Below are 19,785 nucleotides of genomic sequence, written 5' to 3' on the forward strand. Positions count from 1 at the left end.
CCATCTCTAAAATAGATCTCCCAATGGCAAGTGGACACAAAATGTGAGGACTAAGTAAGTCCTTAAATAGGTAAGCCAACCTCCTTCCTCTGACAATGAGGAAGCTGCCCTTGCAGGCCCAGACAAGGAGTGACTACAAGGGAAAAGACAGGGATGGCTTGCTGGGTTCCCCAGGCTCCTTTCTCTGCACTACCCTCCCTCCCAAGGCAGTGTCCCCGGTGCCTGTAACCTGAATGAAATGAGTTCCATTTGACAACAGATAATTAGTATCTGATATGAATAGAGCTAAACTACTCCACAAAGAAAAATTATTTAGCTTATTAATTACTCTGAATGTGAGGGACTGGCAGGCCACACAGGGAGGCCTTGATGACAATGTAGAGAATTACAGAATTTTGTTTTGAGATGTAAAAGTGATTGCTGGGATAGCAGAGCCAATTGGGACCACAAAAATTTGTTTCAAAATAAATTTTTTTTCTTTTCCTTTCTTTTTTCCTGTGGGTAAGCATGGATCATGCTTTAAACAATTAAAGTTCATATTAATTTTTCTTATAATAAGTTTGAGACTACCACACAATTTCCACAGTTTTCAATAATTCAGTGAATTCAATCATTCACTTAATTCAAAACACAACCATTGAGTACCGTTAGAAAGCACAGCTTGAAGGCAAATGCATAGATGATTTGAGGTTCCAGCCTTTCTAAGCTCATAGCCTCCCAGGGATGTAAGTCATGAACACCAATGGCAGGCACAGATTTGTGCTGTGTAGGAACATTCACCCCATGCGTACAGGCCCTGCACTGGGCATCCTGATGAGGTCAGTACCCAACAAGGTGCCCCTCCTGCACCTTTCCCAAGAACTCTGGCCCACTCTGAATTGTCCTACACCAGCATTTATTTTTAAACGTGAGTATAGAGGAAGGGGGCATTCTCTACATTCAAAGTGAAATCTAAATAAGCAAGGCAGATAAAACAAAAATGAAAAGGTGAGAAGAACTGCAAAGACATCTAGGGCAGATCAGCTGTGGAAAACAGAAGATTCCAGAAGACAGAATAGGTGACAAAAGTAACGGTTCTCCATAGGTTTATGGAGAAAACCATTCAAAGATCAAGTGTCCATCTAATAAACTACCAACTAACTTTAAATGTTTTGTTTACTTTGGAGAATACATTTGGAGGGTCAAAGGATTTACTCAGAAGCACAGAAATATAAATAAAATGGATTCTTTTAGAACTTTGCTGATTATAAATGTATGCTTACTGTAAAAAAAAATTGGAAAATGTAGAGCAGTATAAAGAAAAAAATACAAATAAAAATTTAAATCAGGAAAATATAGAGAAACATAAAGAAAAAATATATAATCCAACAACCCAGAGATAACTTAGTATTTTAGTGTGTTTCGTATCAAAGGAAGTCTTTTCTCTATACATACTTACACAGATGTGCCATGTGCATTTTTGCATTTTAATATATTTATATATAAACATGTGCAAACATGTATGTGCACATATATCAGCACACCAACAGAAATACTGACCATTTTTCTGTTGGTGTTAGCAGTGTCATTGTTTGTATGACAATTCTTTAGTACATAAGAGTATATTAATCCCTTGTCGTTAAGTATTAAAATATTGTTCCCATTTGATGGTTTAATTTTTATGATGCATTTTGACACAAGTTCTCAAGTTTAGGCAATTTCTCCTATTGGTCTTACAAGCTTACATGCCCCCTTCCCCATTATGAGATTAACATTCACTTATACTGTTTGTAGATATTTATAATTATATGCATCACTGTTAACCTACAACTAGTTGACCTACCAGAAATCTATTCTGGTACATGGTGGTGAAGTTATCACTTGATTTTTTTAAATATTAATTTATTCATGTATTTTGAGAGAGAGAGAGACAGAGACAGAGAGAACAGAGGAGGGGCAGAGAAAGGGGGAGAGAGAGAATCCCAAGCAGGCTCTGTGCTGTCACAGTGCAGAGCCTGACGTGGGGCTCAATCCCACGAACCATGAGGTCATGACCTGAGCCACAGAGTCAGACACTTAACCAACTGAGCCACCCAGACACCCCTCACTTGATTTTTGAAGGTGAGATTCAAAGTGCTCTGTATGGTTTTTATAAAGGGCTGCTATCAAATGCTGTTTGCTATCTGACCTCTTCCTGGTTTGCTTCCAAGGTGTGTGGAAGCAACTTGTAAATGAGAGGGTCGACCTATCTGTATCAAGAAATGTAGACGGAAAAAGATGGGCCTGGGCACAGCAGAACCCAGACACCACCCTTCACTCTTCCACTGGTAGTCAGTCATCACTTCTCTTCCCAGTCACACCCAGTGTTCAGCATGAAGGACTGAACTGCAGTCAGCATAAAGAAGGACCCACATCTGAGACATGCTAAGATGGCAGAGACCGAGGTCAGGGAAGAAACTCAGTCCAAGTGAGCAAATGAGTACCTACATCCCAGAATAAGGACCGCACCTACTGAAAACCTATGCTCTCTTAGGTACTGCACTCAGAGCTTTGATAGATTACATATTTGGTCTCCCTGACAAGGTCATGAGGAGGTACTCTCATCTACTTTGGTTCAGGAAGACCATATGGATCAGATGCACAAGATCATACAGACAGTGATGGATGTAAACTTGCAGCTGGTTGATTCCAGAAGGTTGTGCTTTAAAACAAGACTATCTTCAGGAAATCTTTCCAAGGTATTATTTGCTCTTGGTACTGACTGACTTGGTACTTGACTGACTCAGACTTAGCAATGGAACTCAGCTGCCATCTATTTGTCATGGAGCAGCTCACCACAAACTCCAACCATGTAAGGTAGGCTACAAACATGAGGGGCTGTGACAAGGACAGAAAGGGTCAGCTTGTGCTAAATGAAGGGAGACTGAAGGTCCTCACAGTTTAAAAAGGAGAGCTGAAAGTTGTTTGTTGAAAAGAGTTTATCATTACCAACACGCCAGAGGGCGATAGGCTAACAACAGAATACAGCTGTGGTGATGGCATGAAGCTCCACCCCACCTGGGATGAATTACCACCCCAAGCCTTTGCTCTGGGTCTCAGCTCACTAAGCAATTTTCTGACGACTAAATCTGGAAAAGCACAGATAGGTTAGGTTAGGAGAGACAATAAAGTAAAAGGCATATTAAGGAAAAACTGACATGCTGGGTCTAATTTGATTTCAGCGGAGTTTGTACTGTGCAAACAGCTTTCTCCAGAATGGAAGGCCCAAGAGATCAGACACTGGAGCAAGGCGATGTTTCCAAGAAAAGTGGGTCACAGAGCCCAAAAAAGACCTCCCTTGTCCATTTAACTTACAGGGCTTAGTATGGCCAAGAGTCCCCACATCACCCTACTTCATTAAGTCAAGAAATGATTGTAGAAACAGGGGAGCTGTCCTGAAGCTGGGATGGTCCTGTCAAGTTCAGACCTGGGAGGGGGAAGTCCAAATACACTGCCTAAGCCTAAAACAAACCTACATTCTCCTGCTCTCAAGTAATGAATGTGTTTTTACTAAAGTTAGGAAACGTGGAAGAAAGTGATGCTGCGGCATAAAACAGAAAGCCACTTTGTCACGGAGACTGTCACAATGCTGTAGCATGTCTGCCCAGGATGGATCATGATTCCCTGGCTTCATTCTTTCATTACTTTATTCGTTCAAAACATTTTCTTTTTAAGTTTCTTCTACCTGCTGGCTTCTGTGCTTGGTACACAGAATGCAAAATGAGGAAAACAGTCTCTATCCTAAAGCAACATGGAATTTAGTGGATACATCAACCCACTATTTCTTTATTTACAAACAACAATAAAAAAAATCAACTCCACAATACGGGAATATACAAACCCCACTGCATTTAATGCCACTGATTTTATGGTACACCTTTATTCTATTTGCCACTAAGAAAGGAAAAAAAAATCCTGCCAACTAAATTTTGAGAAGCCATTGCCTGTCCTGATTTCAGAGATGTTACATTTGGGGAAATGTCCATCAGAATGGGGGAAATGTCCATCACAATGGGGGAAATGTGGGGATGTCCAGGAAGCACCACCTAAGAGGCAGACTTAGGGAAGGGCACTGAGGACAGAGGATGCTGCATCAGCTGTGGTGTGACAGAGCAAAGGGACTGGCCTTTCAGGACTGGAAGCAGCGCAACTGTGGGAGCACACAGTGGGAGGCACAGGAGGATTGGCAGGGAAGGCAGAAAGGGCCCAACGGGAATGACTGCATGCCATGCCGAGGGCTCACTGTCCCTTGTGGGTGATGGAGAAGGACAGTTTGAGCAGGAGGGGTCCTAGTGGAACTGTGTTTCAGAAAACTCTTTCTGGCAGCCAGAAAACTCCTTCTGGCAGCTTCCAGAGATGGAAACAGGAAGGTGAGAAAGGGCAGTGGTCACAGACCAAGGGAATATGAGCTGTGGGTCACGACACTGGAAGAAGAGATACCAACTATCTAGGTGATAGATGGGATGTAAGACGTTGATCACAGGGCTCCTGGACTGCTGGTTGTGGACCCAGACTGACCACGGGTTTATCCTTGAAAAAAACAGGAAGAGGAGGTAGACAGGAGAAAAAAGATGGTGACTTCCAATTTAGATATGACAACCTTGAGGGGTTTGTGGGATTGCCAGATGGAATGTCTATCAGGTGGTGGGAAATACGCATCTGGAAAACATAATTACAGTGCCAAGAGAGGGGATGGCTTCTCCTTGCCTGAGGTCCTGGGATAGGATGGCTCAGGGGAGTCCCAGGTATCAGCACTGAGGGACCCGAGTATCTGCTTCACATGTACAAGAGTAGGCACTGACTGTCAGCACTGACTGAGTGCTTACTAGAAGTTCAAGACATCTTCCTATTGCCTCATGACAACAATCTACCAATATGACAGCTATGATCATTGCCAATTTATAGGAAAATATGACCCAGGAGATTACATAACTATAAAGCTAACTAATGGCACTGAAGAGCCTAAGGTCAGTCCCAGAGCCCTGGCTGCCAAATTGGAGAACAAAGAATGATTCCCTGCAAGCAGGGGCTTGCCACAGGCTGAACAAAATCACAGTCAGCCCCATACTTATGGACTGGCATTTCACTACTCTGGACTTCTGATATGTCTTAGGCCTCTACTCCCCCAGACGAGAAGGAAAAGATAGGGTAAGGCAATACTAGTTTTCATAATTCTTTCCCCAAGATGATCTTGTCAAAGGAAACTCAGGGCTGGATTAGAGCAGCACTGTTCAAAGAACTCCTGAAGATGGCTGAGGTGTGAGGCAGGGGCTCCATCCCCACCTCCTCTTTCACAGCTACCTTTCTCCCACGTCTCAGAAAAAAGACATGACAACCCATCCTGGGCATTCACCAACCCAACATGAAAGACCTCTGCAGCGGCACCAAAGGGGACAAACAAGACACTAGGACTGAGTCTGCTGCCTTTAATCCAGGTTCCATGACCCAAAGCACAGCCTGGAATCGACCCAGTCCTGTGGACATTTCTACTAGGGGTGCAGTGAGGACTTTTGGCTCCGAATCTACAGATACCACACAATGATGACAGTTTCTATTAGCACCGGGCCTCTTCAAGGTTTAGACTCCTTCAAAGATGCAGGCTCTGAAGGAGAGGCCAAGGGGAGCACAGGGATGAGCATGAAGGTGCAGCAGGCTGCCGGCAAGACACATACTTCATTATCCCTGTCTGGAAATTTACCAGGATCAGAAGAGTGAAGGTGGTCGCGGGCATGTGTACTGACACGTGACATGAATTGAAGAGAAATGAAATCAGACCATTTCTGACAGAAAGTAAGTCTGATTTGACTGTCTGGTTTGACAATGATGCCTACCTTTGCCAACAAGATCATGTGAAGGACACAGAACATTCTGACAAAAATATATTTAAATCAAAAGAGAAGCTAAAAACATTAGTTCAGAGGAAAAGGACAGATGGGGATGTTTCATCCAACATATATTAGAGTTTCTTCTATGGGCTACTCACTGTACATGGCTTAGAGATGTAAATGCAGTAAAACATAATACAGTGAAGATCACCGCCGCTTTAGGGGGGTATACAGACTGCAATCGGGTCAGAGGAATCAAACAAGGGGTTCTGAAATGAATCACAGATTTATTTTCCCAAGGCTCCTGAGTGTATCAATCAGGTTAAACCCAGTGCCACCAAATGCAAATGGTATTCTTTAACAACAGATATAATTAAAAGTCATTTTTATATGTCTGGTAAAGTCTTTTTGGTGTACTTCCCAGAAACTGCAGAAGTGAGAAGTTTCTATAACTGGGTGAGAAATTCTCTTGCAAATCAAAGGATTCCAATTCCTTTCTGCCAACAAAGCTGAAGGAGAACAAGACAGAACTGTAGCTGATTATTAGGAATTATTTTGGATGATAAATCACTTGGAGATTTTTTTACATAAGAACCAGATGAAATAGAAAGCATTTAGTGATATTACTATAACAAATCTCCTACTATTCCCATGTTATTTGTGTATATGAGCAAAGTTCCTCAGCACTTACATCTATAAAAACAAAGAATTTGATGATGACTAACACCTCATTCCAGTAATGTGTAATATTCTTACATAGAAGCATCTCAGTAAGAGATGTTTTTCTAAAAATTATTTCACTTTTCTGTTCAATAATTATTCATTAAAATTTTAATATGTTTGTGTTGTTTCCATCGACTAAGGGCTAATGATAACAATAATGATACATCAATCCAGAATTTACTTTTAACATTTAGATACTCATAATTGTGAGAAATAAAAATTAAAATTAGTTCCATATTTTCATAGAATGGAAGTATAACAGTGTAATAAATGACTTTTAGAAATATATTACATTGGGGGGAGCCAAGATGGCAGAACAGTATGGAAGTTTTCTGTGTGTCTCGCGTCCATGAAATATAGCCAGACCAACACTAAACCATACTACACACCTAGAAAACTGATCTGAGGATTAACACAACAATCTGCACAACCTGAACCACAGAATTTAGCAGGTACGCAGTGCAGAGAGGTGAACTTGGGGAGAGAGAAGCCACGGAGGGCACAGAACGGTTTTTGCGGGGGGAGAAAGGACAGAGATGGGGGTAATGAGGGGGTGGGGTGGAGAATACGGGAAAAGCACCCCTCCCCAAAAGCAGCTGGAGAGAAAGTGTTAAATTGGAAACAGCCACAGGGACTAAACTAAAAAGGGAGAAAGGAGAAAGGAGAGGGCTTAAATTCCATTAAGACTGTAAACAAGGGGAGCACCCAGTCTGCAACTCTGCAGCTTGATACCTGGCAGTGCTCTGGTAGGAAGGGCGAATCCCCAGGAGCAGAGTGGGGTCCAGGAGATTCTTGGGCCACATGGGGAAAAGCGGTTCCACTGCTGGAAGGACATTTGGTATAGAGGCTGTGAGGCCACCTGGGCCCAACAGACCCCCGGAGAATGGCCACATTGGCTGGCGCTGGAACAAGATCGTTAAGGGTCAAGCCTGGTGCCAGATGTGTGTTGTGATTTTCCAAAATCCCTGAAACGCTACTGCTACACTATCTCCTGAACTTTTTCTGGGGCACACCGGCACCTGGCCACAGTCTCTTGTCATCAGCAGCAGCATGGTCTCAGGAACTTTCCTGGGTGCAGCCGGCATTTGGCCATTGCTTGGTGAGACCCCCCACAGAGGGGTGGAATGGGTCAAAGCCGCAGTCCCTCAGAAGTAAGGGGCCAGGGAAAACAGCCATATCTGAGACAAAACTCGGAAGAGAGGTACTACCTAGGGCTTGGTCACAGACAGTGAAAAAGCAGGGAGTGGACGAAAGCTGAAGACAAAGGATGGGTGCGCAATTGCTGATTGGGGAGAACATAGTTCTGATACTAGAGAATGGGTAGTTGGGTGACACCACTTTCACTGCTCCCGCGCATGCGCACACACCTATGAGCTCTACGACAATCCACCCCAGTAGGCTAGCAGCGCCATCTAGTGGAGAACAGAGCCGTTACACTAAGCCCTGCCCATCTGGGCCAACCTCACTCTTCAAGAACACAAGTCTCACCACCTACTTAATTTATGGAGTATAAAGCACTTCATAGCCTGACTTCTATGGGAAAACATAGTAATTTCAGTCATATTTCAATCTGTTAGCAGGTCCATCTATTCAATTTTCTTTCTTTTTTTTCTCTTTTTTGTTTCTTTTCTTTTTCCTGAATACAGAAAGAGTAAAAATTCATTTTTATTTTCAATTTTTATTTAAAATATTTTTAATTTTTTCTACCATATTCTTTACTTTTGTGTAAATTTTTTCAAATTCTATTTTACTTCCATCATTTTATTTTAGTCTACTTCAGTGTATTCACTTTTTCAAATATTCAAACAATTTCCTTTTTTTCCTTTTTTCTTTTTCATTTCTTTTCTTTTTCTTGAATACAGAAAGAGAAAAAATTCATTTTTATTTTCAAGTTTTATTAAAAATATTTTTCTTTATTTTTTTCTACTATATTCTTTACTTCTGTGTAAATCTTTTCAAATTCTATTTTACTTCCATCATTTCATTTTAGTCTACTTCAGTGTATTCATTTTTTCAAATTGTCAAAGGATTTCCTTTTTTTTCCCCCCTTTTTTCTCTATCAAGCCACTTTCACCACCCAGACCAAAACACACCTAGGATCTAGCATCATTTATTCGATTTCGTGTGTGTGTATGTGTGTGTGTGTGTGTTTAATTTTTTAATTTTAATATTTTTTTAATTTTAAGTTTTTCTACCTCATTAATTCCTTTTCTCCCTTCAAAACGATGAAATGAAGGAATTCACCCCAAAAGAAAGAGCAGGAAGAAACGACAGCCAGGGATTTAACCAACACAGATACAAGCAAGATGTCTGAACCAGAATTTAGAATCATGATTATAAGAATACTAGCTGGAGTTGAAAATAGATTAGAATCCCTTTCTGCAGAGATAAAAGAAGTAAAAGCTAGTCAGGATGAAATAAAAAATTCTATAACTGAGCTGCAATCATGGATGGATGTCGTGGCGGCAAGGATGGATGAGGCAGAACAGAGAATCAGTGATATAGAGGACAAACTTATGGAGAATAATGCAACAGAAAAAAAAGAGGGAGATTAAGGCAAAAGAGCACAATTTAAGAATTAGAGAAATCAGTAAAAAGGAACAGCCTCAGAATCATAGGGGTCCCAGAAGAGGGAGAAAGAGAGAGAGATAGGAGTAGAAAGGTTATGTGAGTAAATCATAGGAGAAAACTTTCCTAACCTGAGGAAAGACACAGACATCAAAATCCAGGAAGCACAGAGGACTCCCATTAGATACAACAAAAATCAACCACCAACAAGGCATATCATAGTCAAATTCACAAAATACTCAGGCAAGGAAAGAATCATGAAAACAGCAAGGGAAAAAATGTCCTTAACCAACAAGGGAAGACAGATCAGATTTGCAGCAGACCTATCCATAGAAATATATTATATTAGGCACACCTGGATGGTTCAGTCGGTTAAGCGTCTGACTCTTGATTTCAGCTCTGGTCATGTTCTCCCAGTTGGTGAGTTTGAGCTCTGTGTCAGGCCCTGGGCTGGCAGCTTGGGGCCTGCTTGGGATTCTCTGTCTCCCTCTCTCTCTCTCTCTCCGCCCCTCCGCTGCATACAGGGATGTGTGCACACTTTCTCTCTCCAAAATAAACATTAAAAATATATATATATATTACATTAGGATAAAACTCTATGGAGAAAATGACATGGAAATACAAGTTCAAAATGAAAAAGAAATCATATGAAATTTCCAACTGTTAAAGAAGAGTTGTTCATACATTTTTAAATTATGGTATATTTATGGTGGATTATCAAATCACTAAGGTATTGAGATTTTATTTGAAACATTAAAAAAATGTTTTTAAATGTTTTATTTATTTTTAAGACAGAGAGAGAGACACAGCATGAGTGGGGATGGGGCGAAAAAGAGGGAGACACAGAATCTGAAGCAGGCTCCAGGCTCTGAGCTGTCAACACAGAGCCCAACGTGGGGCTTGAACTCACGAACTGTGAGATCATGACCTGAGCTGAAGTTGGACGCTTAAACAACTGAGCCACCCAGGCACCCCGAAACATTTTTTTAAAGACAGATAGTTTTACTCTAAAATGTCAATATTTACAATACATCAAAAACTACATCCTTGGATAGGATGAAAATTTTTTGGCAAACATAAAAATGTTCAAGGAGTTCATAGTTTTTCAAAATTAATTCCCATGGTATGTAAGCAAAAGAAAAAAAATTATGAAAATCACTGGTGTAAAAGCTTTGGGGTCCTATGGATTCTTCCATATCTAACAGCAAAAATATTCCCTATGGAACCTGATAAGCTGTAAGGGAGACACAGAGAGTGACTGACAGAGAGGTGGAGAAAAGGGCATGGTAGAACACAGCACAAGAGAGGGTAACAAAGAGAACCGGGACATGTGGGAAAGGTGACAAGAGAAAGGTCATGGGAATGCTCAGATGGAAGAGATTCTCGGCAGGGCACAGGGTCAGCTGCTTCTAAATGCCAGATAAAAGGAGTACAAAAAGGTTGGTTCCCTCATGACAGAGAAGTTCAACACTGCCCAGGAACAAAAATATGACCCTAAACAAAGGAAGGCCACAAAACAGTTTTTTCAATTTCAGTATTTCTGAAAGAATGTGCAAAAAAACCATGGCTCATATTTTTATTTCTGAATTTTAACACTTCTACTTTGGCTTCAAGTCACTCAACAGTGGTTTTTATTCCTTTAATTGTTTCAAGGAACTCTTGAACACAGATTACATGTGCACGCACACACACACACACACACACAAGCACACACACATAAGTTTTTATTTTTGTACAAATTCTTTTTTAAGGCAAAAGAACCTCTATAAACCATACCTAGTTAAAATTAAAAAGATGTGGTTTGGCTGCTTTCTCCTAGTACTTAAGAGTAGGCTCTCACATCTTTAAAACAATAAATAAAATAGTATAGAAAAGGAAAAGCTACTAGGAACTGTAATTCTTCCCCACAAGCCAAAATGATAGCATGAAAAACCAAGGTAGGCCAAGCTAACTAATTTCTCTCTCACCTGGCAACTCCCCAGGACCCCACCTGCTCCTGAGAGGAAGCCCTGGTCCCTTCTTTGTTGAGTGGCTCTCATAAAAGAAATACTGCAATGACATCCCATTTGTGTGAGGAAAAGACTGAGTGAGCCGTCAGTCTGGCTTTGGACAGAATACCCCTAACTTTAGCCAGCTGGTAGAGATCTAATTAGGCAAGCACTACATTATCATTCTGTTATGATAAACTTTCCAGTCTCCTTTTGAACACTGAGAAAAAGGATCCAAGGCCAGCTTACATCTCTTTGATATCACAGAGAAAAGAATTTAGTAGATTCTAATCTAACTCCTAATGACTTAATACAGATACCACCTAGAGCAGACAGTGGGCCAGTGGGGAGCATGGCAGACAGAGAGTGTTCATCAGACCATAAAGTGTTGAAGAAGGAAAGAGGATGATGGGTCTGCACAGCAGAGAGCTGCAAAGGCAAAAGAACACCTGGCTGTGGTCCCAGGCAGTAGCTGCCCTAACATAACTGCCATCACCCCAACAACAGCCTCCTACCCACAAATGTAGTCAAAACTACTAAAGGAGTACATCAACCTCAAGAAGAAAGGAGGGATCACCAGATTCAAAAGAAAGGAATCTAAAGGGTGCTGTGTGCCTTATAATCTCACATTATGACATTTCTTCCAATTAAAAATAAATTGGTATAGGAAGGACCTACAATTTTGAACTGCTCTACTACTCTTAGAAGTATGAGGGTCTACAGGTGCCTAGGTGGCTCAGTTGGTTAAGCATTCGACTTGGGCTCAGGTCAGGATCTCATGGTTCATGGGTTTGAGCCCCACATGGGGCTCTGTGCTGACAGCTCAGAGCCTGGAGCCTGCTTCAGATTCTGTGTCTCTCTCTCTGCCCTTCCCAGCTCATATTCTGTCTCTGTCTCTCTCTCTCTCAAAAATAAATAAACACTTAAAAAAAAAAAAAGTAGTATGAAGGTCTTAGGGGTGTCTGGGTGGCTCAGTCAATTGAGCATCCGACTCTTGATTTCAGCTCAGGTCATGATCTCAGGGTTGTAGGACTGAGCCCTGCGCTGGGCTCCACGCTTAGCATGGAGCCTGCTTAGGACTCTCTCTCTCTCCCTCTGCCCTTCTCCCCTGCTCATACTCTAAAATTAAAAAATGTTTTAAATTAAAAAAAAAAAAAAAGTATGGAAGTCTTGTAATGAAAATGTAAGTCTATGCAAGTAAAGAATGATGACAAACAAATAAAAAATGTCTTATGGCTGTGTCATTTATTTCCTTCTTTCAATCATCTGAGTTGAACATATCCTCTGTACCAGGCAGAGCAGGGCACACAGGGAATACTGAGATCCTTCATCACATGTTCCTTTCCCTCTGGGAGCTATTTGGCAACACAGACAAGAAAATCGCTCTAAATACCCCCATATGGTTCACACTATGAAGAAAGCATTCAGATACTACAGCACAAGCTCACCAAAGGCCCACTTAACCCAGCCCAAAGCATCGAGGACATCTTCAGGGAAGAAGTGATAGCTGAAATGAGTCTTGGCAACTGAAGAAATGAGCGGTATAGAAGACAGAAGGGGAACTCCAGGTAAACGCAAAGGCACATGAGGGCACATGGCACACCAGGGGCAATGCAAGGGATTTCATATGGCTGAAGCACAGAGATTCAAAAGAAGGAAGTGGGCTGAGAAGTCAGGCACTTCATGGATGATGAAGGGTCCTGTCTATTATCATACTAAGGCATCTGAAATTTAATTCTAAGGCAACTGAGGAGCCACTGAAAAAAATTTAAGCCAGCAAGTGGCATAATCGGATCCGATTTACAGAAAATCTTTTCACCTAGCAATAGTAGAGACATAGGGCTGGAAAGAGATAAGGTCAAAGGCCAGTCCAGAGGCTACTGAGTAATCCAAGTGAGAAAATATGAGTCTCGACTGAGGTGGCAGCAATGGGAATGGGTAAAGAGCAGTCAGATCCAAGGGACGTCTAAGAGGTAAAAAATAATACAACCTTGATCACCTGGCTGCAATGGTGTGCTGGTAAAAGTTTAACAGCTGCCTTAAAAAACAAAACAAAACAAAAAAAACTGCCCTGATTTGTAGCATTTGCCAACTTCTATGGTGTAAAAACTCCTATTGTGGCTATTTTCAAACTCCCAAGATGGTGTCAATGAACTTGGAGCTGGGAAGAGATGCGCACAACCGGCTCCTGCAAGTCAGGGTGAGTCCACTCCAGCACTACTGCTAGCAATGTGAGACTTGGGAAGAGGGGGGAGTCTAGGAAAATTCAAGGCCTCCCTGGCCTGGGGGACCTGTAGATTACAAAATGCAGGGCGTCAGGTGTAGTTACTAAGTTCTGATTGGGACATGCTGAATTAGAGACATATAAAGATATCCAGCAGGCAGATGGACACAAGGGATTTGAACACTGCAGAGAAAAATCTGGCTAGACATTATAGTTGAAATGGATACCATAATCATGGAACTGTGCGCAAACCCAGAAGATAAGAGAGTATAATAAAGCACAGAAACCTAGAAATACCAACATTAAAGGGATAAATGGACAAGATGCCTGAGAAAGACCTTAAAGAAAGGGAGGGTTTCTCAGGACCAATTCCCCAAATAACTCCCTGACTGATAATCAATACACCGAAGAATTAACTTATTAAAGTTACCAAATTTACCTATATTTAAAACCTATTTCTTTCAATTATTTATAAAGCAATTGTTCGTTAGAGAGACTTGTTTTCAACAAATTGGCCTGTTTAAATATAAAAGGCCAAAACAGAGTTTTAAGGAGCAAGGCAGCAAATGCCACATAAGAGGTCAAAAGAGCTAACAGAAGCCAGAATGTCCCCAAGCAACCTTACCATATATGCTCCACAGAACTGCATTGGTGGGAAGATCCCAGTGGAAAAGAGAATGCTGAGATAAGCAGAGATAGAGAGGAAAGCTCAGGGAGAGACTATTGATTATTTTTCCTTTTCTTGTATTTCTTTTTTTTTTTTATATGAAATTTATTGTCAAATTGGTTTCCATACAACACCCAGTGCTCATCCCAACAGGTGCCCTCCTCAATGCCCATCACCCACTTTCCCCTGCTTTCCACACCCCATCAACCCTTTTCTTGTATTTCTTGCATGACTCAAGTAGGTTTACATGTTGAATGGAAAGATCCAGCTTTTAAGGAGAAACTGAAGGATTAAACAGAAGGGTCTGAGTAACCAATACCCTGATGTTCCAGAAGAGGAAGGGGCAATGAGATCTACAGTAAAGGTGAAGGGGGAAGATACACTTCCTCCCAACTCATTTCTGAGCAATCCTTCTGTTAGGTCAGAAAATCTCATTTCGTTTTACCATGACAATCAAGGTATATGTCATCTATTTAGAGGCTCTTTTGAAATTCTATTTGCATCTAGTTAGAAAATATCTTGAATGATGTTGGTCTATACTTTGAAATCACAGGAAACAGGACCCAAACCTGAAAGTATGCCAACCTTGCATTCATTAAGTACAAAAACTTGTTTTAGATTCTCATTGTTCCAAACCGTCATCCCCACTGTCACTTTTCTTCCCTTATAATATCCTACCCCCCAGTGGCTTCCCACTTTACTAGGCCAAGAGAAAAATGTTCTGTTTTGCTTTTACCCAATATATTCAAAACTTATTTCACAGGTATTTGACGCCTAGAATCATTATTCTTACACTTAGAAACATTGATTGTTTTGTAAATGTACCAAATTCTTTCAGATCAAGTCAGTGGCCTGCTTAAGTAAAGATCACCAATATTACTTCAGCATTATGCCATGTCAAAATTGTCATCTAAACATTATGGAAAAGTTATCAGTTCTTATAAATGAAGTCTCTGTCTTAACATATGTTTGATTATTTTCTAGTCAATTTCAGATTTTCTCTAAATTAGAGCTTAGCTTAGTGATTCACGGATTGAATCACATAGAACTCTAGCATTGTAAAATAATATCCTGGTCACTACATTGTCATTTAACAAATTTCTCCTGCTACTCTTTTACAGGAAACCAACTGAGAAGTTTCATGTTCACTATACTGTATAACTTATATCTGTCCTTTTGTAGCCAAGGGCCAAGGAACAGTGAGATAAGCTAGGGGCTGAAAAAGAGAGAAAACCTCCTAATAGAAATTCCACACATACCTGGGACAAACCACAAAGATTGCAGAATAAGCTGGTTAGTAGATGTTTGGCAAAAAGAACACATCTACCTTAGTATACAGGTTCAATTCAGTTCTCAAATGGCACAACAGAGATATTACTGCTTATATTTAAGGATTATATTTTGCTTTCTTTAACAAACTAAAAAAACAAACACTTCTGATCTTTAGAGTTTTATGTAAATATTAATTCCTAAAGGAAAATGTCTGACTCTAGTGTAAAAACTGCTACTATAGAAGGTACACAGAAATAATTCAGCAAACTGGCAAAATGAGGATAGTTGCTGCAAATAGGAAATTCTAAAAACGTAACTTACTACAAAAGAAAGAAACCCCAGAGAACACCATCAAACAACACACTTTGGGGATTACTAAAGGGGATTCTATTTTTACCTTGAGAATCACATCCAGTAGAAAATCAAGACTTAGGTTACCAACATGAGCCTTTTTTCCCCCTAAGAAACACAAATAAATTAGTAACCTACCGTCTGTCTGAGATTTACTGAGGAATATTGTGCTGGCCCGAGGATGGTCTGAAGGATTGAATTCCATGTTCAAATCTTTAAAGAAAGAAAAAGAAAATACATCAATATTCATTTGATAACTAAGGGAAGTCAAGATTAATTTTCAGTTTTTTTTAACCTTAAATTGCTAATACGTTCAAGGATGTATTTAAAAAAACCTAGTTATTGTGTTGATAGATCCTTCTAGGTCCAATTGAGAACACTACTATTTAGAAATCTGAGAAAGTCACACACAAAAATTAGACACTTGCTGGGAGATCTGTTGGCCTAAAACTCCATTTTCTTTTTAAAAGTCTGCTCTGTGCCCAGGATACTACAGAACAGCAAGAAAGAGTTATACCACTGAAGGAGAATTATGTGCTACAATGGACTCACCTAAAATCTGCAGTTATGTGAGTAGTATTTCCTTATTACAGGTGATTGAAATAGAATGATCTAAGCCAAATCAGCATCCACAAACTCTGCTTAATTAACAGTTCTTTTCTAAAAAGGCGAAACTTATCCTTCAGAGTAGAGGCCTCAGATTAGCCATCTGTGGGCATAATCTGGGGCCATGGATATGTTTCATCTGATTCATCCATTTCTTTTTAATTTGAGCCAACATAAAATGATTTTTATATATCGAGCATACACCACAAAGAAAAAAAATCTGTATTTCCAGCTTCTCTTGAGAAATCAGATCATTTGGCAACACTGGCTCCCCGCCCCAATGGTACAATGGGCTGAGACGCAGCAGCTGCTTAGCCCCTCCAGGTGGGACCTAAGATTCCAGTCTCCAGTAGTCAACCCTCTCTGCAATCAGAATGAAAACTATTTTGAGTTCAATTATTTCAATAAATTTTCAAAGAAAACTAATCAATACCAATAAAAATGGATGGTATCTATCTTTAGTTTTAACAGCTAATCAAGTCAAAAATAAAAGGAAAGGGGAAAAAAAAAGGACGGTCATATACATACCAGAAGCAACACCTACTAATCACTCATCCACAGAGACTCACCTCAGCAAACCTCTGAAGTGAGGCAATCTTCCCACATCAGTCAATCACTTACTGGACTATAGTTCCTGACCTCTCACTGGGTGCTTGATTAAAGAAATGCAAATTGAATCTTAAATGCTATTTCAATTATCTGGTCCTTCTTCTATGACAACTACTAAAATTATATACACAGTGTAGCAGTTTCATAGCTAAAGCCGATGGGAGGAGAAAGGCCAAAAAAGACAATTCTCATACTTGCCTCAGTTTGAACTAGATAGATAAATTTAGGCCAGATATCTCCTGGTGAAAGTGAGTTTTTATGAAGGGGTTTCCTGTTCAAGTAGAATTTTGTTCTAAAAAGGTCAAATAACAAATGTGCTACTCACAATTATTTTTTTGAAGACTTCAGCATATGAAAACTGAGGGCATATATGTAATCCCAGCCATGATGAATGTTGTTAACTTCCAAAACCTTAACTTATAGTCCCCACAGAAAAATATCAACTGAAAACCAATGTGCCTGTGGTGTTCCATGCTGGTGGTGGAGCAAAAGCAAGCACCCAATTCCTCAGCTTTGGACAGTGTGAGCACTGCAACCTCTTGGTTGGTTCCCTTAATACCCATTTTGGACTCATCTACCAAACCAGGTTTGTTTGTTTGTTTTCTGTTTTGTTTTGTTTTGTTTTGTTTGCAGGGGTGTGGTTGTGGGAAGACTGTCTAATGACAGATTTTTAATCTAGATTTTGAAAAAAGGACAGGCCATCCTATGCAGACCAGTTCTCTTTAAGAGTCATTTCACCGCAAGCAAAAATGTAAAGTTTTTCTGTTTCAAGCCAACAGTGGAGCCCACAAGACAGCCATTTCTTAGGGAATTGAGAGCCTGCCACTTCAAAATTCAAGAATGGGGGCACCTGGGTGGCTCAGTCAATTATACATTGTCACAATCTCATGGTTCATGGGTTCAAGCCCCATGTCAGGCTCTGTGCTGACAGAGCAGGGTTCTCTGTCTCCCTCTCTCTCTGCCCCTCCCCTGCTCATGCGCTCTCTCTCTCTCTCAAAAATAAAAACATTAAAAAATTTTTTTTAATTCAAGAATATCCTGGAAGACAATCCCTAGAGATCAGGATTCTATGCTATAATGGTCACAAAGCCTAGAAATTGCTAAGAATGGAGACATTCACAGATTGTGAGAGAGGGCTGCCAATAACAGGGCATTTGTTCTAGTAAATAATAGTGTGCCTAGATGGTGTAATGCTATGCCACCATAAAAAAATCATGTGAACTACATTCATCATAGGGAGTACAGTATAATGTATAGAATTGTCGAATCACTACGTTGTACACCTGAAACTATATTTTGTATGCCAATATACTTCAACAAATAAAGACTATTTCATAATTTAAAAAAAAAACATGAAATATTCAACATGAATATTTTATTAATGTTGAAATAGCAATACCATATGCCATTAGGTAAAGAAAGCAGCATGATATCATCTGGGGGGAGGATATGCATAGGTATAGAATACATTTTAAAAGAATATATACTAACATTTGGTTACCTTTGAATAATGCAACTGAGCCCTTTTTTTCTTTTTTCTTTCTTTCTTTTTTTTTTTTTTTTTTTTTTTTTTTTGCTTTTCCATGTTTTCTAAGCTTCCTGCATTGAGCATATTTTTATTACTTTGTTTTTTTTTTAAGTTTTGTAATTTCAAACACTTACATTTTAAAACAACTTGTGAAAAATGATTTCAAGCCTTCATTATCCTCTAGGTGCCTGGCCTATTATTTCTACAGCCCATGCTGGTGTTCCCATGAGATGCCCTGAGGCTCTCTTGGCTGTGGCTGTCACACCCCTTTCCCACAGGTCAGAGAGGACTGGCACACAGACACCAAGATGAGTGTCCCCACCAGCACTGGCCGCGTGCTGTAAGGAACTCATGACGAAAGACTATGGGCTGTGAGAGACCCCTGAGTGGAGGTGCCTTTGTCCTGCCAGCAGCCACCATGTGTGTACACACCTCCTGGTCTAAACAGAACAGGGCCACAGGGGGCAGGGGATGGTAGCAACTGCTTGTTCTTCCTGACAGAACCCAAACAGCAGGAATCATGTTTTACACTGTCCCTACCAAGTGTGATACAGCAACAGGCTATTGTAGGTTTCTTTCATGGCCAAGTCATAATTGTAGGTCTGAACATAACACTCGCTCATGTCAGAGATGGTTTTCTGTGTGAGTGACAGGCCAGGTATCATCTCTACCCAGTTCAATGACACAGAGCAAGTCATAAAGAGTTCAGAGGAGTCTTCAAGATCAGAGTTTGACATGATACTCACAGATAAGGCAAGTGAGGCTGAGAGGTTAAGTGAACCAAAACTCTGGTCTCCAGCTGAAATGAAGAGTCCAGGGTTTTTCCCACTACCCCTTCTAGGCCTGATCTTGCCTCAGATCCTGACTGCCCTAGAAGGACTAGAGTATGAAATAGGAAGCAGGCAAAAGACAACACAGAGGAAAATCCAGAAGCCCTTAAAGCTGGGTTCACATAATCTTTCTCAAGTTCTCCCTGGAATTTAAATTTTAGGATCCAGATCCTGGATGAAATAACCAGGAAGTCTCTACACAAAGAAATATCAAGGAAATCTCTTCTTCTAGATGCAAGAGTACATGGAGCACTGCTGAGGACATCAGAGATCATCAGCTAATTGTCATCTGAAAGCATGCCCAGATGTTGATACATTAGAGCGCAACACTTTCACAAGCTGCTAGGACATTACTCAGAAAAAAGCATTTAACAACATGCTGGTTTGCATTTTCTCCAATCCTAACCCAGATTCATATTTCCTAACCACAGAAAGGAAAGTGCTAAAACTTTTGCCACGTACAGGCCGACAGGCTAACTTTGCACAGGACAAGTCTAAAAGCCAGATCTCTCAGAGCAACTTAATGTGAAGGTGGGCCAACCACAGAACCCAGTTTATCTGTCACTGATTTAAATA

At 40.5% G+C, this 19,785-nt stretch overlaps 1 protein-coding gene across 4 annotated transcripts in view; it reads right to left on the bottom strand.

Moving 5' to 3' along the window:
* CCNY (cyclin Y) overlaps window positions 1–19,785 on the bottom strand; it is a 315,204-nt gene that overhangs the window by 63,715 nt on the left and 231,704 nt on the right. For all 4 annotated transcript variants that reach the window (XM_053895290.1, XM_053895289.1, XM_053895288.1 and 1 more), the window contains one exon: window positions 15,775–15,849. In XM_053895290.1, the coding sequence (XP_053751265.1) occupies window positions 15,775–15,841 (67 nt within the window). In that variant the 5' untranslated portion in view covers window positions 15,842–15,849. The remainder of the gene's footprint in view (window positions 1–15,774; window positions 15,850–19,785) is intronic.

The sequence above is a fragment of the Panthera pardus genome, unplaced genomic scaffold, assembly GCF_024362965.1.
Source record: "Panthera pardus isolate Hobbes unplaced genomic scaffold, ASM2436296v1 HiC_scaffold_6, whole genome shotgun sequence".
NCBI classification, from domain to species: domain Eukaryota; kingdom Metazoa; phylum Chordata; class Mammalia; order Carnivora; family Felidae; genus Panthera; species Panthera pardus.